General features: G+C 32.4%; 2 protein-coding genes across 2 annotated transcripts; one reads left to right on the top strand and one right to left on the bottom strand.

Moving 5' to 3' along the window:
- Nucleotides 1-890: 890 nt before the first annotated feature.
- On the top strand, nt 891-15,773 carry LOC141332848 (coiled-coil domain-containing protein 162). The gene is made up of 22 exons (XM_073837807.1): nt 891-1,054; nt 2,725-2,842; nt 2,964-3,126; nt 3,208-3,346; nt 4,558-4,705; nt 5,270-5,365; nt 5,439-5,603; nt 6,161-6,369; nt 6,471-6,609; nt 8,288-8,408; nt 8,612-8,724; nt 9,727-9,876; nt 11,031-11,084; nt 11,155-11,322; nt 11,443-11,595; nt 12,053-12,187; nt 12,286-12,438; nt 13,815-14,024; nt 14,773-14,893; nt 14,973-15,045; nt 15,132-15,210; nt 15,365-15,773. The coding sequence occupies exons 1-22, from the start codon at nt 891-893 to the stop codon at nt 15,476-15,478; spliced, it is 2,985 nt and encodes a 994-aa protein (XP_073693908.1). The 3' UTR covers nt 15,479-15,773.
- Nucleotides 15,774-17,467: 1,694 nt separating this feature from the next.
- Nucleotides 17,468-23,510, bottom strand: zbtb24 (zinc finger and BTB domain containing 24). The gene is made up of 5 exons (XM_073838651.1): nt 22,668-23,510; nt 21,128-21,295; nt 20,803-20,970; nt 20,651-20,732; nt 17,468-18,789 (listed from the first exon to the last, which is right to left on the bottom strand). The coding sequence occupies exons 1-5, from the start codon at nt 23,485-23,487 to the stop codon at nt 17,970-17,972; spliced, it is 2,058 nt and encodes a 685-aa protein (XP_073694752.1). The 5' UTR covers nt 23,488-23,510; the 3' UTR covers nt 17,468-17,969.
- Nucleotides 23,511-25,347: the final 1,837 nt, after the last annotated feature.

Consider the following 25,347-nt stretch of genomic DNA (forward strand, 5'->3'; position numbering starts at 1 on the left):
CGCAGTGTCTCCCCTTAAAAACAAATGAAAAATGTCTGTCAGTGGGGTGATTAATTTTCTTAAACCACGAATAGATATTTTATTCTTGTTTTAAGCAAAAACTGTATTTTTTCCTGCATCTTATGTCATTAAAATAATGTCACAATGAAAAAGAAAATACAAAAACTAATTTTCTTAAGCAATCTTACTTCTTTTGCAAACATAAACATATCTTGATTTAAGAATGTAAGAATTTTTAATTATTTGTAATGGAAAACAAGACAAAATACTAAGTAAGAAAACACTTTTTAATTTTAAAAATGCAGAAAGAAATTAGTAATACTTACGTGTTTTACATCATGCTTGTATTTGTTTTTCTGCCCTTAATTTGTTCATTTAAATCATAAAAAATAATTGTATTCTATCACTTTTCTTACCGTTTTTAATCTCAATCATAGTCTTGTGCAAAATGCAATTCACCAATATGTGAACTAATCTAGATAATGTTTTCCAAAATGGAAATTAAGACAAGTTTTATCTGAGTATAGAAAGACTGTGTAAAATGTTTGTTGTAATTCAGGCTTGCAGGTGCTTTTGTGTCCATTCAGCTGGAGAAAGTGGGTCTTCGAGATGAAATGCTAAACGCGTTTATAAAGAAGAAAGAACAGATGAGTGCACTGAAGCAAAACTCTGTATGTAAGCATGATTTTATTTGCTAAATAAATGAAAATGTACCTCGGTTTTCATTTTTCCATTTTTCTTCTCACTAGGAAGAAGTTGGCAGGATCAAGAGGAAACTGATTTTGGAGTTCTGTCACAAGTATGTTTAGTCAGTAAACACTGTTTAATTGTGTTTATTTTTTTATAAAAGCAGGATGTGTCTCTTCGTCTCTTTTAGATTTAACAAGCGTATGTCACCGAGTTGTGTCCGAGGACAGGTTGTTGCTCTTTGCCTCAGTCTCTCGTCACTGCTGGATGAGGTGCCGCACATCCGTGACAATCACTTTGTGAAGGGAACACCCTGTGAAACCAGATCAGACCTGCAGTCAGATGATAGATTGTGTCCTGATCCAAGGTAAAGGAAATACACACAGAATGTTCAGATTTAATGGAATAGATTCATTTGTGTCATGTTAAATCTTCTTGGCCAAACTTTTGAAATTCTTGAATTTATCTGCTTAATGAACTTAGAAATCTTTCTAATGTTTTTACTGAAATAGGTTTTTTATAGTTAACTAAAACTAAAACCATAAAAAATGTTTTTGTTGCCCGTAGTAAAATAAATGTTTACTGAAATAAATAAAAATAAATGTAAATGCGTTTTATTTGTAACTAGTTGCCAAAGCAACATTTCAAATTTATATTTAGTTGATGTACTAAAATAAATCAAATCAAAAATCAAATCAAAAACTGAAAAAAAAAAAAAAAAAAAAAATAGACGTATGAAAAAAGACCTGACAAAACAAAAATGACAAAAACACAACAAAATAAGAAAAAAAAAACTTTAAAATTAAAATGAAAACAGAAAACAAAACAACTAATGCCAAATATAAATAAAAACTGTAATAGTATTTCAATACTGTAATAACACTGGATCAAATATAGACAAATATCAATTGTTTAAAAAGTATTTTTAATACATGAGTTGGGCTGATGAATTTTTTTTTTATTGTTTATATTTTATTTTATATTTCATTGCTTTGATGTTTTTTTATATTATTAGTGGAAAATAGTCCAATCAAAAATATGTAAGAAAGCAAGTTAAAAAAAAAAGTTATTGGTTTTATTGTAATGCTTAAATAAATTTTTATGTTTCATAGTTTTGATTCATTTCGTATAAAAAAATGTGGAAAATGTTCAAAAATTATAAAAAAAAACAAACAAGACTAAATAAATGTATCAATACATTTGTTTAATGCTTACATTTTTTTGGTTTCTGTTTTGATCAATTTTTTATTAAAAATATGGAAAATAGTGAAAATACAAATAAACAAGACTAAATACATGCATAAATAGATTTGTTTTTAAACAAACTGACAAACAAAAATTCATAAACAAACAAAGTAAAAATAAATAAATAGTCATTTGTTTTATTTCATGCATTTTTGTTTCATAGTTTTAAATAATTTTGCATTAAAAATGTGGAAAATTGTGGAAAAAAAACATACAAGACTAAATAAATCTGTTAATAAGTTCGTTTTTTAAACAAACTAACAAACAAAATTCATAAACAAACAAACAAACAAGTAAAAATACATGAATAGTCATCATTTTTTATTTTAAAGTGCTTAAATGTATTGTTTGTGTCATAGTTTTAATTAATTTTGTATTATAAATATGGAAAATAGTCAAAATATACAAACAAACAAGACTAAATAAATGCCTAAATAAGTAACAACAAAAATAAGCAATATACAAACAAACAAGTAAAAAATAAATAGTCATCAATTTATTTTAATGCTTAAATTTTATTTTTGTTTCATAGTTTTGATTAATTTTATATTAAAATGTGGAAAATAGACTAAATAAATAAATGAATGGATAAATAAATAAATAGATAAATTATTTCATTGTTTTATTACTATACATAGTTTAGATTGATTCTTTTATTATTAAAAATGTGGAAAATAGTCCAAATAAGCATAAAGAAAGAAAGAATGAAAGAAAGTAAGTGTCATTAATTTTCACAATGTTTCATGATTTCACAAATGTCTTTCTAAATCATAAATGTTTCTGGACATTCAGGACATTTCAGCCTCGTCCCAGAAGACTGTTATCAGCTGATGGAAAGCGTCTGATAAACCTGTGGTTCATCCCTCATTACACAGAAGTGCTGCTCATGTTTAGAGCTCTGGAGGAAAAGGTAAGAAATCTGTGGCTAATAAACATGGCACAGTATCCCAGATCTCATTCAAACACATTTTCTTCATCGTTTTCACTCAATGTATTTGAATCAGCTGATTTTTAGTGGATTCTTGTTACAGGAATGTCACCAGGCTCTTCATACCACCCTGCAAATTATTTCATCTCTTCATGACATTGTCTATTACCTGGTGAGCTTTGCTCGGCTGGGGAATCCGAACACTTCCTTCAGTCTCAGCAGCACACAGAGGCTCACAGCGGACTGGGGCGGCTTAGAGAGCATCGGTATATTATCATTCTGTTTTTCAGCCAATATTGTGTGACGTCCAGCCCAGAGTTTCCTAACGCTCTGATGTTTGTCCAAAGGGGCTGAACTGTGGGACGTCCAGCGACAGATTGACTCTCTCTGTGAGCTCAGAAGTTCAGAGGCTGTCGCGAGGCTCCTGCAGCTACACAGGGACGTGCTCTTCCTGCGCTTTGATACCGCAGTGCGCTACATGATCAGGTGCTGCTAATTTACAGATTTCACAGTGTTTGGGCCAATCACATTAATATGTGACCCTGGACCACAAAACCAGTCATAAGGGTCATTTTTTAAAAATTGAGATTTATACATCATCTGAAAGCTGAGTAAATAAGCAATCCATTGATTATGGATTAGGATTTGTTAGGATAGAGCAATATTTGGCCGAAAATCTGGAATCTGAGGGTGCAATAAAATCTAAATAATGAGAAAATCGCCTTTAAAGTTGTCCAAATGAAGTTCTTAGCAATGCATATCACTGCTAATTATGATTTTATATATTTACAGTAGGAAATTTACTAAATATCTTCATGGAACATGATATTTACTTAATATCCTAATGATTTTTGGCATAAAAGAAAAAAATTATCATTTTGACCCATACAATGTATTTTTGGCTATTGCTACAGATATATCCATGCTACTTTAGACAGGTTTTGTGGTCCACGGTCACATTTGATGCAGAGGAGAATGGTTTTCAAAAATCAAATTTTAAATGCATGTTCCAAATGAAAGTGATATTTGTATTAATGCAATTGAAAAGCTTTTATTTTCAATGATTTCCAGTGAAGTATCCAGTGGCCTTATCTTCCTAATTTTCCTAACTTTGCATAGATGTGAATGTGAATACATTATTATTGTTATTGTTATTATTATATTATTATTATTACAAAAAATAAGAATATTTCAGGCATTTTTAAGGCAAAAATTTATGTTAAATTTGGATTTAACATTTGACAGCCTGAAATAACCTCTTCACAAATAGATAAAATTATATTTTAAAAGTTTTTTTTTTATTAACAGTAGCCTCAATGTTATTTTAGTATCACTGAGATACTATGATATATTTTATTAATATTTTGAATTTATTTTTATATTTTCTGTGTTCATTTTACAGATTTTTTTGTTTTGTTTTTTCATTTTTAATATTTATTTTTACAATATGTAATATGTAAAATAAATCAAATAACTTGAATGTTTTTTTGTGTTTGTTTTAGTACCCTAAGTTTATTTTTTTCAGTTAACATTTATTTTATTTAAAATATCAAAATGTTTCTTTTTTATGGTTTTAGTTTTAGTTAAATATAATAACCCTGGATGTTCTTTAGTAAATGACTAAATGAGCATTACATCATTAACCCATATTCACATTGTACTAAAACATAGTATTTCCATTTCTGTTTCTCCACAAGGGAGGTGTTCCTTTCCTCTGGAAACCTTTCAGCCTATCAGAGCGTGAGTGAAAACATGAGCCACGCCCTCCCTATCATGAGTGACAGCATGATGGGAGGAGCCAGTTTCCTCCCCGTTCCTGATCCACTAGAACCAACCAGTCTTCAGGTGAGGAACCACCAGGCCTATCCAGCCTGGATGTGTTTACAAGCATCCCAGGATATAGCCACTGGAACAAAACATTTAGATATGGTCTTATAGCCCTTTCCTGACTTGTGAAAAGCCACAATGCGCAGCCGCAGGTCCTCAGTGAGCTCCTTTGTCTTAGGCCATGACTGTCCACAAACCAACAGCAAAGAGCTTCTGTTTTTCACCTGTTGAGTTGATTAAAACAGCTGTTCCCAATGAATCAGGGTAATTAGGATGCTTTAGAACAGCTTGGACTATTTAGAATGGTATAGAACTTTGGATTTTCCCATAGACTGTGACAGTTTGCAAATGGTGTGAATAATTTTGGACATGCCAGTTTTTGTTCAAATGTAAATAAAAGCTGAGAAATATGTTTTCCACAATGTCTCTTGTACATTGTCTTATTATCTTTTGGGAGAAGCCTGTGTCATTTCCGGTCAAAAAAACACTTGCTGGTTGAATAAAATAACTTTAAGTCAGAATTTGCCAGGGATATAAATAATTTCGGGCTTGACTGTACTAGTGTTTCTTTTGTCTCTTTAGGCCCAAAAATGGTATCCATGGAGATCTTTCATTGCAATCCATGGATTGCATCCTTTGATTATATGGGATATTTCACCGATTGAGCATTGCATGCAGGTGTGTTACTTTCTAAATACTTTTTTTAAGTCTTCCTCTGCTTCATTGTCATGTAATGTCATGTTTTTTGTAGCTCTGCCTGTGTGATCTGAACGATCGCTGTAGAATGGAGGCTAATGGGGCGATTCTGGGCGTATCTCTGATAATTGATGATGTCCTGAGTAGTGGAAGAGATGCAGCACCACTTCAGATACAGAACACAGAAGACCCCGACATCACCCCAACATCTGATAGCAAAGTAATTCAGAGTTTAAGATTGTCTCCCATTCAGTTCATAAGTTGGAAAGCTGAGTAAAATGCAACAGCCAGGTTCTAGAAGTAAAAACCTATTTTCTTTATTTTGCCCAGCACTAGAAGAAGTTGAATAAATTATTATTGCTGATGCCTCTAGTAATTATGTCTGATTTTTAATTTCCAAACCTATTTTGGGTTCATTTTTAAGCCAGCTATATAGCCATTTTAAACAATAGTTGAGTTAAATAAAACTAACAAGAAGGTTGGTCAAATATTTAACCTAACTGCTAGTTCAAAACAACCCAGTTTGTCTATATTTCACCCAGCTTGGGAACTTTTTAAAAATCCCTTTAGGAAAAATTAATAGAAAAAAAAACTTCCTGAACTAAAACTGCTAAAACATGGAATAAAAGGAAGATACATTTACTGAATTTCTATTATAAAATAGTTTTGATCCTGAGGTGTTTGTTCTGCATTTCTGTAATTTGAGAGTGTAGATTCATAGTGTGTTCATACACCACTGTTTGCTGAAGCACATTTGTGTCATTGGCATCTTTTTAGGTTCTTAATGATAACATGGAAATTGAGGAGAGGAAAATGGAGGTTGCGTCTAAAACTCAAGACCCCATACAGTCCCTGATAAAGCAGCGGGGATTTTTATTGCTGTGGAAGCAGATGGAAATTTTAAAAGAGAGTTGGACTCAACGACAGATGGATGTTGGGAAAATAAACACCACTGTGCTGTTTAAACACTTATCTCAGCTTTACAGGTCATCAACATTTCATCACTTTTAAACACTCGCTCTTTCATAAAAGTTTATGGTGAAACAAATACGCATGTGTTTACCTGACCCATGATCTTGTGTTGTAGGATGGAGATTTACTTTCCCAGCATGCAAGCTTTGGCCCAGCAGATGGATAAAGAGAGGGAATATGAGATTTTGCTGTCTCAGACTCAATCTGTCCTTCCACCACCTGGAGCAGCAGAAGTTGACGTCAAAACTTGGCAGGTAGAGGATTGAAGCGGGGTTATTATCATTAACTAACAGGGAGACTATTGATATAATTTGATATAAATCTGAAATATACTCTAGATGAAAATTAGAAATGTTGCCTTGGCAAATAACTCTAACTAAAACTACTAAATGTAAATAAACTGAAATGTAAAAAAATTAAAATATATTTAACCTAAAGAGAAACTAATCAAAAATGAAAAAAGCACATAAACAATTAAATGAAAATGAAAACAGACAATCTAAAATAAAAGCTAAGTCAAAATGAGTCAAAACCAAATTTACTACAAATGAAACAAAAACTGAAAATATAATAATAAAAGTAATCAATTTAAAAGTACTAATTCAAAATACTAATAACTATAATAGTATACAAATTATAAATTATTAATTATAAATTATAATAGTTTAAGTTAAGTTTAAGTTGAAGCACTGAAATTAATATTTGGAATTAAATAAAAACACAAACTGAATTTAACCTAAAACTGAAATAAAAATGATCAAATCTAAATATTAGGTATTATTATTATATTAAGTAATATTTAAAAAGAAACAAAAACTAACACAAATGACAAAAGACAAAATTACTATAAAAGAAAGTAAAATTTTAATTAAAACTAAAAATATAAAATAAATGCAAATTCTAAATATTAATAAATAAAAATAATATTAATAAAAACTATATATGAATTATAAATTATAATAGTATAGAAAGTAAAAAAAAATAATAATAATAATTAAATAAATAAAAAATTAATAACTGGAAATAAAATCTAAACCCGAAATAAAAGCATTGACTTAAATAGTAATATTAAAAAATTACATAAAATTACAAAAAACTGAAAACTGTAGAAAATATAAAAATAGAATGTCATTCAAAATCTAAATCAAAACTATAATAATATACAAATTATGAAATATAATAGTTTAAAATAAGTTTAAGATGAAGCACTGAGATTAATATAGGAAATAAATACAAATTCAAACTGAATAAATATGGTCAAATCTAAATATTAATTATTATATTAAGTAATATTTTAAAAAGAAACAAAAACTAAAAAAAAATGACAAAAGCACATGCAATTACTATAAAAGAAAGTAAATTTAAGATAAAAAAGTAAATTCTAAATGAATATAATTCAAAAAATCTAAAACTGAAATAAAAGTATTAACATAAATATTAATATTAAAAAAGAAACTACATAACTAATAAAAACTGAACTGTATAAAATATAAAACTCTAATTAAAATGATAAATAAAAACTATGTTTTTAATAAATAACTAATAAATACATTTAATTAATTACTATGCTAATGTGTTCTGAGAGTAACGCAATTTCAATTCTCCGTATGTCCTGTACATGTGGCAGAATTGACAATAAAGTTGACTTTGACTTCTGATGTTTATCTGCTTTTTTATTTTGAAACACTGTGGTCTGTAAAGCAGAGATTTGAACAATCAAATCAATATACTTCATGGCTATGAAACAAAATCCTCAGATTTGAGGATTGTTCATTCTAAATTTTCAAGTCTGCCACCAAAATGCTTAAAAGTAAGAAATAATAATTCCTAAATTGTGAGGTTGTTTTTTGGCAGTTCATTACTGTGATTCTTTTGATTGATGTCTTTGGCATAGTCCATTACAGACTGATGATTTTTCCATGTTTGTTGTAGTTACTGAAACTCTTGGAGATCACGGAGTGTGACATGATCCGAGCGCTTCAGAAGAGGATTAACACTGAAATGACTCTAGTGATGTCGGAGCGCTCGCGGCATGATTCGCGACTCCCCGCAGGTACCCAGCATCCTCTTCTCCTGCAGGAACCCAGAGGAGATCAAAGAGCACAGTGGGAGGATGGCGCTGGGCCTGATTCTCTCTGCAGGCTGTCATTAGAAAGCTAATAAACTTCACCACAGCTAGTCTTATATATTTAGAATATTATAACATTTTCAAGTCCTCCCTGATACCTTCTTCTGCTGTCTTCACATGTCATGAAGAACTGTGGAAACGGCCTTCGATGAAGCACAGTGTCTCTCTAGAGAGATCGCAGATTGTGGAGGATTTCATTCAGCGGTTGATGAACGGTGTTGAGCGTGAGACTGATGGACAGGTAAATATTTCTTGCAACACTTAAAAATCCCAGATCCCCAGTTATGGTTTCTCAAAAAACCTTTCAGTGAACAATTCATAAAAGTTTGGTCAGTTACCCGGATGTGCAGATATATTGAAGATACTCAGATGTAAACAACAGCATGGATTGGATGGTTAATGTACTACTGAATACATTGTTCTGCTAATTTATGCTGTCTACAACATGTAAGTATATTCTTGCTTCTGAAGGGCAATACTAAATGAAAAATAAATATGATGTTTAGGCAAAATAAAAAAAATGTACACATTTTTATTCTGTTCAAAAGTTTTCACCCCCGTCTCTTAATGCATTGTGTTTCCTTCTGAAGCATAAGTGAGCATTTGAACCTTCTGTAATAGTTGCATATGAGTCCCTCAGTTGTCCTCAGTGTAAAAAGATGGATCTCAAAATCATACAGTCATTGTTAGAAAGGGTTCAAATACACATAAAATGTATAAATCACGGAAAAAACTTGTGCAAGCTGCGAAATCATATAGAGAAGGACTTAGTAAGCTGGAAAGTGGGCAATACTTTGACAAACTAAAGTTAATAAGTGGTAAAGATACGTACAAGCAGATTTAAGGTAAGATATTAGACTAATATTTCACCTACCTGACCAAAAAGAATAAGAACAAACACGAATGTTGTCAAGATTTTAGCCCTGAAAATTCTGGTTCAGTTTTTCAAATGCCTTTTGATCCTCATACAGTTTTTGATTTATTATAACGTTTGGCAGTCTATAGTACTCCAAATGTTTTTCCTGGTTCAACCGATTAGTACAGCCCAAAACACAACAATAATTGACCATTTTCAGCAGCAATAATCAACAAAATATGCGAGTTCCGTTCGGTTCAGTGGCACCAATTTTTGGCGCCGATTGATGACGCATCGTGAAAACGCTCTATAGGTTTACAATTGTGTTTTTTCAATGCCATGATCAATATACTATGGACTGATATATTAACACTAAATGTTTTCTAGGTGACGTTCTCCAGCACTCATCTTCAGGAGTGTTTGACTGAACTGACTTGTGCTGTAATGAATCGTGAGCGGAGCGTCTTCCAGCAATATTCACAGTTTTATGAGCACATCCTTCAACAGCAGGAACAACTGCTTTACCAGAGAGAGCAGGTTTGTCTACGCCATTCAGTGTTTTGTGTCTCTTTTTTGCTTACCAAGACTGCATTTGTTTAATTAGAAATAGAGTAAAACTGTAATATTGAAATATTATTACAGTTAAAAATAACTGTTTTCTATTTTTATATCTATTAAAATGTTAATCATCATTATATATATGCTTTTATATATATTTTTCTGATTATTATCAAAGCTGAAAACAGTTGTGCTGCCCAGTATTTTTGTGGAAACCATCATACATTTTCTTTTTCAGGAATCACAGATGAATAGAACGTTAACAAGAACAGCATTTACTTGAAATAGAAATCTTTTATGAGGAACATTATACATCATACAAAATACATGATTTTTTTTATTTAGTACTGAACTAAATACGATATTTCACATAAGAGAGGTTTACATATAGTGCAAAAGAGAAATTAATAGCTGAATTTATAAAACTTACCCCATTCAAAAGTTTACATACACTTGATTCCTATTACTGTATTGTAACAATATGATCCACAACTGTGTTTTTGGTTTAGTGATAGTTGTTCAGATAGAGTCCCTTGTCTGTCCTCAACAGTTAAGCTGTTCTTCAGAAAAATCTTTCAGGCCCCACAAATTCTTTGGTTTTTCAGCATTTTTGTCTATTTGAACCCATTCTAACAATGACTGTATGATTTTGAGATCCATCTTTTCACACTGAGGACAACTGAGTGACTCATATGCAATTATTACAGAAGGTTCAAATGCTCACTGATGCTCCAGAAGGAAACACGATGCATTAAGATCCTTAAGATCCACCCCCTGGCTTTTAATGCAATGTGTTTTCCTTCTAAAACATCAGTCAGTGTTTGAACCTTCTGTAATAGTTGCATATGAGTCCCTCAGTTGTCCTCAGTGTGAAAAGATGGATCTCAAAATCATACTGTCATTGTTGGAAAGGGTTTAAATACACAAATAATATTTTCTCTTGAGGACAGTATGTAAATATATTGTATGTTAAATATCTTATTCAGATCAGTACTAAATAAAAAAATTACATGGATATGATCTCTCATAATGTGTTAAAATAATTAACATTTTGCAAATTCTGCAAGGTGTATCTAAACTTTTGACTTTATTCATTTCTTTTAAAAATTACCAACAACAATCTGTATCCACAGGATGTTAAAGAGCTAGAAGCCAAAGAAATGCAAGCCAGTGACCCCTACAGAAAGGTAAACTCGTGTTTGTGTGTATATCAGCATGATTCTTCAGTACATGCTCAGTAAACATATCTAATCTCAGGTGGCAGACGTGTGTCGTGGGATGATGGTTGACATCACGGCTCTGCGTGCCAGAGTAAGACAACTGGAGGAGGAGAAGAGAAGCTTAGATCAACATCTCAACCTCAAACACAGAGAACGCTATGACACACTGGTTCGCCAGCTCTTCTCCACATGTGTTCTTCTGAAGGTGTGTAAGCTTTCGGTGTTGACTAAAACCTTTAATTTTGATATCATAAAATCATTAAAACATCAACTACAGTATATGTAGTGTGATGTCAGCTGGCTCAGCTCTCTGTGCCGCCCACAGTCACGTCTGGACAAATACCATGTGAATATGGAGCATGATGTGCGACAGCTGGTGAGCAGCGTGAGGAAGGAAGGCGTGGACAGAATCATCAAACTGAAAAATAAATTATCCTCCGCTAATGATAACGAGACCCTCGTTCACACACTTCATGAGGTGAACCGCTAGAATGAGCTTTGTTATAAAATAATATCAAATATCTCACAAAAAATGTCATATTCTGCCTCTTAAAATCAAATATACAGTATGTGTGTGTGTGTGTGTGTGTGTGTGTGTGTGCATTATAAATTATACAGTAGTCAACATTTGAACCTTTCATCAAAGTTGTCCTAAAACCAAAACTTCTTGTTTTAGGACAACTTTGATTAACTTTTTTGATCCACTTCATATGTATACAGTATTTTATACATTTATAAATAATAAACATTCTAAATAGTATAGGAAGTGTACTAAATTGTCATGAAAATAAATTAATATTGTTTAAAATCTTAATGTTTTTTTTATGAAAAATATATGCAAGAAGTTAATTTTTGTGAAAAATAGCTGTAAAACGTGACCTGGACCTTTCTTCATGATCATGACATTCAACCTTGTATCTCTTTGTTTTATTCAGAAAGAGGTGTTGGAAGATCTTCATGCGGAGAATAGCGAGCTGACTGGACTTGTGTGTAAACTGAGAGCTTTTAACCACTGGAGGCTGATGATCAATCAAGAGAAACTACAAAAAGAGCTGCTGCAGTGGAAACTGGTATTAATCACATGTGTTCAATAATCCCAGTCATTGGTTAGTCTTTCCTCCTCTTCTTTTGTCTGTAGTAACTCTGAATGTTGCTCCTGTGTGTCCAGAATGAGGTGTCATGTAAAACTGAAGCACTTAAAGTGAAGATGATCTCAGAGCAGAAGGAGATTAGTCTAAAACAAGAGCTGGATGCTGTGCAGGAGGCCATGCTGCAGTGTAAGAGTGAATATGAGCACATCCAGAGACAGATCATTCAGCAGGTACAATGCTTTTCTTCTCTTTATGGCCATAATTTGACTTCTCTGTGTGCAAACTGAGCCAATTACAAAGACAGGAAGTATCTGAAATACAGTTGAGGTCAAAAGTTTACATGCACCTTGCAGAATCTGCAAAATGTTATTTTAATGACCTGAATAAAATATTTTACATAAAAGACATTTACATATAGTCCACAGGAGAAAATAGTAGTTTACATACACTTGATTCTTAATACTGTGTTGTTGCCTAAATGATCCACAGCTGTGTTTTTTTAGTGATAGTTGTTCAAGAGTCCCTTGTTTGTCCTGAACAGGTAAACTGCCCGCTGTTCTTTAGAAAAATCCTTCAGGTCATCAACATTTTTGTGTATTTGAACCCTTTCCAACAATAACTGTATGGTCTTATGTTTTGAGATCCATCTTTTCACACTGAGGACAACTGAGGGACTGCAGAAGGTTCAAACGCTCACTGATGGTTCAGGAAACAATGCATTAGGGTGAAAACGTTTTGAATTTAAAGATCAGGGTAAAATCTAACTTATTTTGTTTTCTGGGAAACATGTAAGTATTTTCTGTAGCTTCGGAAGGACAGTACTACATGGGAAAAAAATTATATTTAGGCAAAATAAGAAAAATGTACACATCTTCATTCTGTTCAAAAGTTTTCACCCCCGGCTCCTAATGCATGTTTTTTCCTTCTGAAGCATCGGTGAGCGTTTGAACCTTTTGTAATAGTTGCATATGAGTCTCTGAGTTGTCCTCAGTGTGAAAAGATGGATCTCAAAATCATACAGTCATTGTTGGAAAGGGTTCAAATACACAAAATGCTGAAAAACCAAAGAATTTGTGGCACCTGAATGATTTTTCTGAAGAACAGCAGACAGTTTAACTGTTCAGGACAAACAAGGGACTCATGAACAACTATCACTAAACAAACAAACAAACAAAAAAACAGCTGTGGATCATTCAGGTAACAACACAGTATTATGCATATGTAAACTTTTATTTTCTCTTGTGGACTGCATGTAAACGTCTTTTATGTGAAATATCTTATTCAGGTCAGTACTTAATAAAAAATAACATGCATTTTGTAAGATCCCTCTTATTTTGGTCAAATAATTAACATTTTGCAGATTCTGCACGGTGTATGTAAACTTTTGAGCTCAACTGTATATATGATGCTTCCAGACCTAAGTGGATTAAACATTAGCTTAGTTTAATGTTATGATCTTAGTCCAGAAGTGATATGATAAAAAATAACACTGGTTGTAATAAAGTAAAAAGTATTTAGTTTTAACAGAATTCATGTAAAGTACTGATTCCCAAACATAATACTTAGTCAAATACTATTACTCAAACAGTTTACATCTCTGTCTCAGTCTCAAAAGCTACAGGACATGGAGCACCGCTCCACACGAGACGCACAGAGCCGACAGGAGCTGCGGGTGCTGAGGATGCAGAGTATGGAGCAATTGCAGGAAGACATGGAGGACAGAGAGAGTCAACTCAGAGCTTTAAGTGCACAACTTGAGAAAAACAGTAAAGAGACAGAGCTGCGGCAACAACGCAACCACAAGCAAATCAAACACGTGAGTCTGAACTGCAGGCTTTATGATGATTACTATAAACATTATAGCAAAAAAACATTGTTTTGTTTTGAGATTTGGGCTGTTTTGCTTCCCTAACTTATTTTCTTTTAGACTAGTGGAAAGAACACGTCAAAAATACACATTGATGATTTTTCAATTATTTTTGCATCTGTTTTTTTTTATTTGATTTACTAGACATATCCTTGAAATTCTTTTTCTCAAAATAAGTTTTCATCTCCACTTCAGCAGCACATTTTATACAAAATTTTATTTTAAAAATGATGGTGTTTTCAACAATATTGAACATGAATTTTAACCTGGCTTTATACAATGTTTACATTTCGGTTTTGGAAATGTATGCAACTTATTGCATTTTTTTAATTAGATAATGACTCGTTTGCATATTTAAAAATGGGATTTCAGAAACATAATACAAAACAATTGTCTTAATGTACTGTGATTAATCAGCTGGGGGAAGTTTAGCGGTAGCAGATTTTTACCCTATCCACATGTACTGTCTTGCCTTAAACTTCAACATCAATCTGAAAAATCTAACATTAAAATGAACGTGAAAATCTTGATTAATTGTAAAAGCTCAGACAGTAAAGCACTGTCTGATTCCCTCATTCCCAGAAAATAAATGCATGAAATGATGAAATTATGAAATGTTTACCTTTACTGGATTATAAGTGGCTTTGAATGAAAGCATCTGCCACATCCATAAAGGTAAATGATTTGTGTTTTGAAGGTGAGAGGTCAGCTTCATCAGGAGCGGAGCCTAAAACTAGAGGCGTTCCAGCATGTGGACAAACTACAAAGTCAGATCCACAGTTTTGAGTCAACGTTGTGTAAATCTACATTTCCTTCAGGTGCTTACAATACTGACGTCTGTTATCTTTTTTAGTATTAAGAGGCATTTTTATTCATATCACTTTTTTCATGCTTAAGGTCGGCAGAGCTCCTCCTCAAGAAGGCTACATTTAAGAAACACGTCAGCAGGTAAATCACACAGTCTCCTTTAGCTTCTAAACTAGACTTGTTCACCTCAGTGGCTTGTTGTATTGCAGGTCTGCTCAGAAACAACTCGGTTATGTCCTGTGCAAATAGCTTTATAAACACAACTGATGAGATCAATACTGAAACGGGTTGGAGAGAGTCTTGGACGCCTCTGGACAGACCCAAAACAGTGAGTTCATTGATTATAACATGTCTAGCATTATAGGAATAGTCCAACTAAAAATACTCCTGTCCCTTTAAATAAAAGTCTAATCATAGCACAAAGAACTTGAATTATGTGGTGTGAATGTATGTTTGTTTTAACATTCCATTGTAATTCACAGAACTCCAATCGTCTTCGTCTGGACATTTCAGAAGCACTGTTGCCCAGTCTTCCTGATGGAAATGCTTCTTCGAACCACCTGGCATACCAGAATCTTAGATTGGGTCACAAGTAAATAATCAAAATCACACTAACTGATACCTTTTGATTCATTTTGAGGCTTCTTATTAATAAGAGATTGTAAAGTGAAGACAGAATGCTGGTAGAGAGACTGGAGGTAATAGAATGTTTGATTTGAATGTATCTCCCACTTTTTATTTGTGGTTGTTTACAGATGACTGTAACTTAAACCTGCACTAACCTAAATGCCCCTGACAGATCTGATTATTTGTGCATTAATGATAACGTAATGTTTACATTAATTGGTGAATCTGATGAATATGTGGGTCACCTTTTTACTGTAAAAATCTAAATAAAGTTTTTTTTAGGACCATGAAGATTGTTCGCATTTTCCTCCAAACTATCATTACTGTAATGATTTTGGAGCAGGACTATCTTATAACTGACTAATGCCTTAGTACCAGCTAAATAAAAGTAACTAAAACCATTAAAGAAAACATTTTTATTACTCAAGGGGAGACACTGTGGGCAAAAACAGTTTTTTTAAGCACCTGTCAAGTTTGAGATTTTGGGCTTTTTGGTTTTTTATAGTGTTTTTTCAGACTAGTGGAAAGAAAACACCCAAAAGACACTGTTAAGTGTTACTTTTATAGCACTTTATCTATTTGTGTCAATAGATTTCAATTACTATATATATATATATATATATTAAAGGCTGTTTTCTCAAAAGTTTTTTCTCCTACTCTGAGCCATAAATCTCCACTTCAGTAGCACTTACACACACCAGACATTTTTATTCCTGTCTATATCCTGAAGGTTTTTACAGAGGGATTTGTTCATATGTAATTTGATTGATTTTATACAAAATTTTATTCCCCAAACAAAATGTAAAAAAAAATATTGCTTTCTGCCTGTTCTAAGTATTTTCATCCTGTGATTAGATTTTTGTACTAGAATTGTATGGAAATAGTGCATAATTCAGTAAATAATGCCTCATTTGCATATTGCAGTGTCTCGCCTTAAAATATGATAAACATTAACAAAATAAAAAAATAGATCTAAAACAGATCTAAAATAACTTAACTAAATAAATTAAAATTAAAAGAAATGAAAAAATATTAAGAAAAACAAATTTAAAATTAAAAAATACTAAAACTTTAAAATTAAAAAGAAAATATAAAATTAAAAACTAACTCAAAATATGAAACAAAAAAAAAAACAGCATCTCAACGATACTAAAATAACACTGCTCGGTAATAAAATGCAAAGTCACATTCTATTTACATTAGGATTTTTCTGTAATTTTATAAATAATTATTATATGTGCAATAGTAAGTTTTATTTTATTTCAGTAAAAAAATATTAATGTGTCTTATTTTTTGGATTACAGAATTCAGAATTTTTTTGTATAATGGCAATGAGCACTGGTTGAAAAAACTTGAATTTTCCAGTGTCATGCTCGACAGTAACACTTACATAAATAGTTTTTTGGACAAATCATTTGGAGTTCTGTATCTGAACCATTTATTGTTTTTAGACTCTTAAACAAGTACAAAAACAAATGAAGAATGGCTGTTTCATGATCAATATTCAAGTAATTTAAAAGACAAAAAAGATTCTGCTTGTTTTCAATGAATCAGCTTGACTGATTAAAATATAACCATTCACAGCAAAAGATAATAAACATCAGCATTGTTTTTTTTACAAACAGTAGCTCGTTCATAATGCTGATGCTTGTTCACTTTTGTTGTAAATTTGAATTTTAACAAGCACAAAAAAATGAAAGAGTAGTTCACTTTCAGAACAAAAATTTGCAGATAATGTACTCACCCCTTGTCATCCAAGATGTTCATGTCTTTCATTCTTCAGTCATACAGAAATAGTTTTTTGAGTAAAACATTTCGGGATTTCTCTCCATATAATGGACTTCTATGGTGCCCCCGAGTTTGAACTTCCAAAATGCAGCTTCAAAAGGCTCTAAATGATCCCAGCCGAGGACAGAAGGGTCTTATCTAGCAAAACGATGGGTTATTTTCTAAAAAAAAAAAAAAAAAAAAAGTATATACTTTTTAACCTTGGCAAGATAAGCGTTTGAGATTAAAAAGTATATAAGTTGTAAATGTTTTTAGAAAATAACCGATCGTTACGCTAGATAAGACCCTTCTTCCTCGGCTGGGATCATTTAGAGCTCTTTGAAGCTGCATTTAAACTGCATTTTGGATGTTCAAACTCGGGGGCACCATAGAAGTCCATTATATGGAGAGAAATCCTGAAATTTTTTCCTCCAAAAACATAATTTCCTTACGACTTAAAAAAAGACATGAACATCTTGGATGACAAGGGGGTGAGTACATTATCTGTACATTTTTTGTTCTGAAAGTGAACTACTCCTTAAAGTCTTATAAGTTAATAATTATAAAAAAAAAGGTGTTTCTGCTTGTTCTCAATGAAATCAGCTTTGCTGGTTAAAAATACAACTATTTACAACAAAAGAGAACAGGCATTATCATTATGCATGAGTCCTGACGGATTCAAAGCGTGTCTATTTAATTTGGTGGGGTCATGCTGGTAGTGTAGAGGTACGAGACCGTTCCAGCTTGGATCTGGAAGGTTTGGCCCTGAATCTGATCGCTGGGGATCTGTCCGCTGGTCTGGCTGATAGAGATAGGCTGGCCGCTCTGGCTGCTGATATGAATGCCTCCCGCTGAACTCGTCCGGCTGGGATTCTCAGCAGAGCTCTCAGACAGTTGGTGGATCACCTGCAGCGGCTGTGAACCTCCGTGATGAACCTGCAGTTGCTCCATGGCTTCTTTAGTCAGCGTGATGACGTGCATCGGCTCGGGCTGCACGCTGCCTACCTGACTTCCTAAAACGCTGATGGTTTGAATTTGAGTACTGGCGTCTAATCCGTCCGGCGTGACCAGTGCCAGGTTTTGGATGTGTCCTGAAGGTTGGGTGAGAAGCGTGAGACCTTGTTCCACAGAAGTATCTTCTGCAGTGATGATGCTGATACTCTGATCTTGGCCCAGGTTGATGTTATCCACCTCACCGGTCACCACCAGCTGGATCTCCTGCTCGGGGTGCGTGGGAAGTTGGTACGGCTGGAGTCTAAGGATGCTGTGCATTTCTTCAGGCCCTGATGTGGCCTCCACTGGCGCAGGACCTGTGGTTTCAGCTTCTTCTTGTTGACGCTCTTTGTTGTGAGTCTTGGTGTGGGCTTTAAGGTTGTCCATTCGGGCAAACGACAGATTGCAGATGGAACACATGAATGGCTTTTTGCCCGTGTGGGACGCTACATGACGCCTTCTGGCACTGGGATCGGAGAAGGTCTTATCGCAGATGTTGCAGACGTATGGCTTCTCTCCTCTAGACGGGGAAAGAACATTTTTTTAATATGGTGAGCAAGTTCAACTTTTACCATAATTCACACCAACATTCCCCAGTTGATCGATTTCTTTAAAAATAATTTTTTTTTTGTATTACAAGTTTTCTTGAATGTTAAGTTTAAATATGCAAATCACTCAGTATTTCCATACATTTCCAGAACAGAAATGTAAACACTGGATAAAGCCAGGTTCAAAATTGTTTAATTTTGTCGACATAATAAAACTTAAAGGTTTTTTCTCTACAGAGGAGATTTTGGACATTTATGTTTATCAGAAAATATTGTCAAAGATACTGTTAGAGGCAAACTTACCATGTTTTTGGAATAAAATGTTGTAAGTCTGTAAAAACCTTCAGAAAATAGAAAGAAGTAAACCTGTAAAGTTTTGTATGTAAGTGATCTTGAAGTGGCGAAAAAACATTTTTGAGAAGAGTCTTTAAATACACTACCAATCACCAATCTACCAACTTTTTTGAGCAGTAAGATTTTTAATGCTTCTTAAAGTCTCTTTTGCTCACCAAGCCGTCATTTATTGATCCAAATTACAGCAAAAACTGTAAAAGTTTTAAATATTTTTACCATTTAAAAATAACAGTTTTTGTATTTGAATATATTTTAAAATGTAATGTATTGCTGTGATCAAAGCTAAATTTTCAGTATCATTACTCCAGTTTTCAGTGTCACATGATCCTTCAGAAATCAATCTAACATGTTGATTTTAACACATTTATATTATTATTAGAAACAATTTTCAGGATTCTTTGATGAATAGAAAGATCCAAAGATCAGCATTTACCTTAAATACAATTCATCAAAAGTCATAAAGACATTTATAATGTTACAAAAAATTATATTTCAGATAAATCCTCTTCTTCTGAGCTTTCTATTCATCAAAGAATCCTGAAAAAAATTCTACTAAAAAGTCTAGCTGTTTTCAACATAATAATATATTTTTTCTTGAGCAGCAAATCAGAATATTAGAATGAATTCTGAAGGATCCTATGACTGGAGTAATGTTGATAAAAATACAGCTTTGAAATTACAGGAATAAATTACATTTTAAATAGTACAATTATTTCAAAATTGTACAGTTTTTATTTTTTTTGTAAAAGTTTTTGCTGTACTTTGGATCAAATATATGCAGGCTTGATGAGCAGAAGTCTTAAAACTTTTTTAAAACTTTTGACTGGTATTGTATATGTACAAATAGATAAAATGTAATAAAATAAACACTTAAAAGTGTATTTTGGATGTTTTTATTCTACTAAACTGAAACAAATAGTGCATTATTATTATTATTATTTTTATTTTTTTTTCCTGGCAGCAACAGTATGTAAGTGTTGCTGACATGGAGATATAAACACATTTTGAGAAAACAACCTTTAAAGATATCTATTTTTATTGAAATACTAATGCAAATAGACAAAGTATAACAAAATAAACACTTAAATGTATTTTGGATGTTTCTTTACATTCAAAGAAACAACACATGACAAAAAGACAAACAGACAAAATTCTTAAAACTAACTAGCGCACAAATAATTTAGATTTTGCCTGTAGTGTCTTTGACAGTATTTTTTAATTTATGAAGTACAAAAAATAGGAGATATTTAAATATAGTATTTGTGAAATCTTTAATATGTCAACAAAATAAATAATGTGTACCTGGCTTTATCCCATGTTAGAAATCTGTTCTGTAATTGTATGCAAATTAGAGCTTTTTTTAAACACAACATCAGAAAACGAATACTCACTCAACTGGGGAAGTATGTAATATCTATTAGTTAAATTTTTGACCCTATACTGTAGTATTTTGTCCTAACATTAACATTCATTTCTGACCTGTGTATCCTGATGTGTGTCTGCAGTGTGCTCTTGGCTGTGAAACCCTTCCCACAGATCTCACATGTGAACGGCTTCTCACCTGCAGCAAGAACATGGTGTTTAGTGAATTGCATTGCAGGTTAATGGTTTAAATGTGAAATGTTTATTACCTGTATGAGTTCTCAGGTGCTTCTTCAGTTGAGCTGCATCCATAAATTTATGATGGCATTGTGCACACTCAGGTAATGCTTTTCCTGTGTGAATGCGGTAATGGCTTTTCAGCTGCCGCTTCTGACTGAAGCTTTTCCCACACTGGTCACAACTGAAGGATTTATTCTCTGTGGAAAGTCAATGGAGATTTTAAAGAACATCAAACAGTACATTTCACTTTTTTAAACTTTTTTTTTTTTTTTTAATGTATCTTACTGACCCCATACATTTAAAATAGTTGTGTTATGAGCAGTATAGTGCAGTGGTTTGGTATATTTGTGTTACCTGCATGTAGGTTCATGTGCTCCACAAGCGAGTGTTTTGTGGACAGAGCTTTGGAGCATATGGTGCAGATGAAGGGCTTTTCTCCTGTATGCATGCGCTGATGAACCAAAAGAGTGTGTTTCTGGGTGAAACCCTTCCCACAGACACTGCATCTGAATGGTTTTTCACCTGCATTAAATGAAAAGGCAATTTAGCATTACGATACTTATTCTTAATATCTAAATCACACAATCAGGGTTATTATAGTTATTTCAAACAAAACTAAATCTTTAAATATAAATAAATCATTATTTAAAGTAAAAAACGAAAAGTTAAAAAGTTAAACTTTTAGGTATTTGCCAAAGCAACATTTGAAGTACTAAAATAACTAAAACTAATAAATAAACATTAATAAAAATGATATAGACCAATAAACAAAAAAAAAAAAAAAAAAAAAAAATATATATATATATATATATATATATATATATATATATATATATATATATATATATATATAAATATGATATGATAGTAAAAATTACTAATAACTAGTAAAAAAGACAAAAACACAACAAAATTAACAAAACTTTAAAATGACAGTAAAACCAGAAAATGTAAACTACCAGTTAAAAGTTTTTGGATAGTACATTTTTTTTTTTAAGTCTAAAAAAAGTCTTTACATTTTAAAATATATTCAAATAGAAAGCTGTTATTTTAAATAGTAAAAATATTTCAAAAATTTTTTACTATTTAATTTTTTTTTGCTGTACTTTGGATCAAATAAATGCAGGCTTGGTGAGCAGAAGAGACTTCTTTAAACAAACAAACAAAAAAAAAACATTAAAAATCTTACTGTTCAAAAAATGTTTGACTTGTAGTAATTCATATTAAAATAACACTAAAATACTTAAATATAACTAACATTTTATTTCATCTAGTTGCCAAACCAACAATTACAGTTTTTATTTAGTTGATGTTAAAAGTACTAAAACAATTATAAATAAGCTAAAACTAATATATAAAATAATTGGCATATTTAAAATAAAATAAAATAATAAACATATTTTAAAAAACAAAAGCTAATGCATATTAAAAAATAAAACTAATAAAAAATGACAAACACAAAATAAAATTTCTAAAACAATTTAAAAAAGTAACAAAAATATCAAGGATACTAAAATAATGCTAAACAGAATACTGACCTACACTCTTAAAAATAAAGGTGCTTCACGATGCCATAGAAGAACCTTTTATGTCAAAATGGTTCCATAAAGAACCTTTAATATCTGAAGAACAAAAAGGGTTCTTTGTGGCAAAAGAAGGTTCTTCAGATTATAAAAAGGTAAGAAAGAGATGTTTTTTGTTTTTTTAAAGAACCTTTGACTGAATGGCTCTTTGTGGATCCAAAAATGGTTCTTCTATGGACTCAATGTGAAGAACCTTTTAAAGCACCTTTATTTTTAAGAGTGTAGTCACATCATAATGCAAATAAATTAATTAATTAGATCACTAACTGTTTGTTTTGTCATCATTACATTTTGGATAATAAAAGTTGTACCTGTATGAGTGCGTTGATGTATTTTCAGAAACAGGTGGTTTTTAAAAACCTTTCCACAATGCTCACACCTGGCCTCTGTGTCTGGATACTTCCTCTTCCGTCCTCTCTTCCCCGGCTCCTTGCGCTCTGTGACCTCGTCTCCCAACCTGAATCCCTTCAGCTTGACAGGCTGCTTTATTTTGCGTTTGCTGTGCCGGGGTCTGTCCTCTCTGGGGTTATAGTCCCTGTCGTTGAAGTCTCTCGGTGGTGGAGTGGGATCTAAGAGAGGTTCTATGGGCTCAGAGGTAGTTTGTGCTGGTAAACCACTTTCTGGATTCTCCCTCTGGCTTGAATCCTTAGTCTCAAAGCTCTTTTTAGGCCTCCCTCGTTTACGCTTTGTCTGTATGCACTCATCAACACTATCTCCCTCAGCGGACATCACATTTTCAGTCGTTGACCTGTCTTTTTGAAGGTCCTTGTGGGCTTTGAGCAAATCTCGGATGTCCAGAAAGCGTGCCATGGCAAGCAGCTGCTCAGAGCTGCTCTCATCCACAGATACGTTTGCACTGTAGATGAACTCAAGCACGGCTGAGAAGGTTTTCGCAGCCATGCCATCCAGCTTGTACACCGACTGGCTTACCTGATCTTCAGCGGTGAACATTAATGAGAAATACTCACTGCTCGCTGCTAAAAGAGCCTTGTGTGCTTTGAAGTGCACGTCTTCTACGATGAGGGTTATGTCACAAAGCAGCTGCCTTCTTCGGAGCTTGTCAAACTTGTGCAGGATTGTGTCCTTGTGTGTTTTTGAATGCAGGGCGAGAATAGATGATGGTGCAGACATGATGCTGTTACAATGAGCTTGAATCTAAAAAGGAAAAAGTTGAAACAGTCTATTAAAGGAATAGTTCACTTTGAGAACAAAAATTTACAAATAATGTACTCACCCCTTGTCAACCAAGATGTTCATGTCTTTCTTTCTTCATTCGTAAGACAATTATGTTTTTTGAGGAAAACATTTCAGGATTTCTCTCCATATAATGGACTTCTATGGTGCCCCCGAGTTTGAGCTTCCAAAATGCAGCTTTAAAGGGCTCTAAATGATCCCAGCTAAAGAAAGAAGGGTCTTATCTAGCAAAACGGTTATTTTCTAAAAAAAAAATTACAATTTATATACTTAGAGCCATTTGAAGCTACATTTAAACTGCATTTTGGAAGTTTAAACTCAGGGGCACCATAGAAGTCCATTATATGGAGAGAAATCCTGAAATGTTTTCCTCAAAAACATAATTTCTTTACAACTGAAGAAAGAAAGACATGAACATCTTGGATGACAAGGGGGTGAATACATTATCTGTAAATTTGAACTACTCCTTTAAGTGTTTTGCTTTAGAACCTAGATGGGTATCAAGTGGTGAACAACCAACCACCACCAAACCCATATTAAATGTAGTCTAGGGTCATATTTTATTTTACTTTGAATAGTCTTGTTCATGGTTTTTGAGGATGAAGGCATGTCACACAACAAGTCTGTCTAATTTGACTGGCTTCTACAAAGTGAAACAAAAGAAAAGTAGATAAACCTGGTTACAAAATCAAATTATGCACACTCTTAGGAAAGTGTGCTTAATTGCATTGAATATGCACTTGTATTTTTGTATATTTTTAAAAACCTGTCCTTGCAGACCATATAATACTAGGCCACCTGAAAAGGGATAGTTCATCTAAAAATATACAAATTCTGTCATCTTTTACTCACTCTCGAGTTGTTTCAAACATTAATGAGTTTTTTTTCATCTTCTGTGGAACACAAAAGGTGATATTTTGAAGAATGGTGACCCAATTTAACAGTATATATTAAATCATCATGTTTTAGTAATCTTGAAATGCATGAAAGAACACTTAATTTTGAGTAACATATTAAAGCACATAAGTCAATATATTTTAAATTATACTACCAGTCAAACGTTTTTGAACAGTTAGATATTTAATGTTTTTTATAGAAGTCTTCTGCTCACCAAGCCTGCATTTATTTAATCCAAAGTACAGGGAAAAAAGTAACAATATTTTTAAAAATATTTAGCATAAAATTTAGAATTTTTAGCATCATTACTCCAGTCTTCAGTGTCACATGATCCTTCAGAAATCATTCTAATATGCTGATTTGCTGCTCAAAACATTTATTATTATTATTATTATTATTATTATGTTGAAAACAGCTGAGTAGAATTTATTCAGGTTTCCTTGATGAATAGAAAGCTCAGAAGAACAGAATTGATCTGAAATAGAAATCTTTTGTAACATTATAAATGTTTATCATCAGTTTTGATCAAGTTAAAGTGTCCTTGCAAAATAAAATTATTAATTTCTATCTTCAAATTATACTGACTCAAAGCTTTTTAATAGTATAGTATAGTGTATAATGTTAAAAAAGCTTTTTATTTGGAGAAATGCTGATCTTTAGATCTTTATATTCATTAAAGAATCCTGAAAAAAGAGTTTTAAATATTGTTAATAATAATAATAAATAAAATAAAATGCTTTTGAACATCAAATCAGTATATTAAGAGTGATTTCTGAAGGATCATGTGACACTAAAGACTGGAGTAATGGTGCTTTGATCAAAGGAATAAATTACATTTTTAAATATATTTAAATAGAAAGCAGCCATTTTAAATAGTAAAAAATATTTCACAATATAACT

The sequence above is a fragment of the Garra rufa genome, chromosome 4, assembly GCF_049309525.1.
Source record: "Garra rufa chromosome 4, GarRuf1.0, whole genome shotgun sequence".
Lineage (NCBI taxonomy): Eukaryota > Metazoa > Chordata > Actinopteri > Cypriniformes > Cyprinidae > Garra > Garra rufa.

Coding starts and splice junctions, on each gene's coding strand:
- LOC141332848 (XM_073837807.1), top strand. CDS start 891: ATGTCACCGAGTTGTGTCCGAGGACAGGTTGTTGCTCTTTGCCTCAGT. Junction 3,127..3,207: donor GGGCGGCTTAGAGAGCATCG/GTATATTATCAT, acceptor GTTTGTCCAAAG/GGGCTGAACTGTGGGACGTC. Junction 5,366..5,438: donor CGATTGAGCATTGCATGCAG/GTGTGTTACTTT, acceptor TGTTTTTTGTAG/CTCTGCCTGTGTGATCTGAA.
- zbtb24 (XM_073838651.1), bottom strand. CDS start 23,487: ATGTCTGCACCATCATCTATTCTCGCCCTGCATTCAAAAACACACAAG. Junction 21,296..22,667: donor ACATCAACGCACTCATACAG/GTACAACTTTTA, acceptor CATTTAATGCAG/GTGAAAAACCATTCAGATGC. Junction 20,971..21,127: donor GCACATGAACCTACATGCAG/GTAACACAAATA, acceptor GACTTTCCACAG/AGAATAAATCCTTCAGTTGT.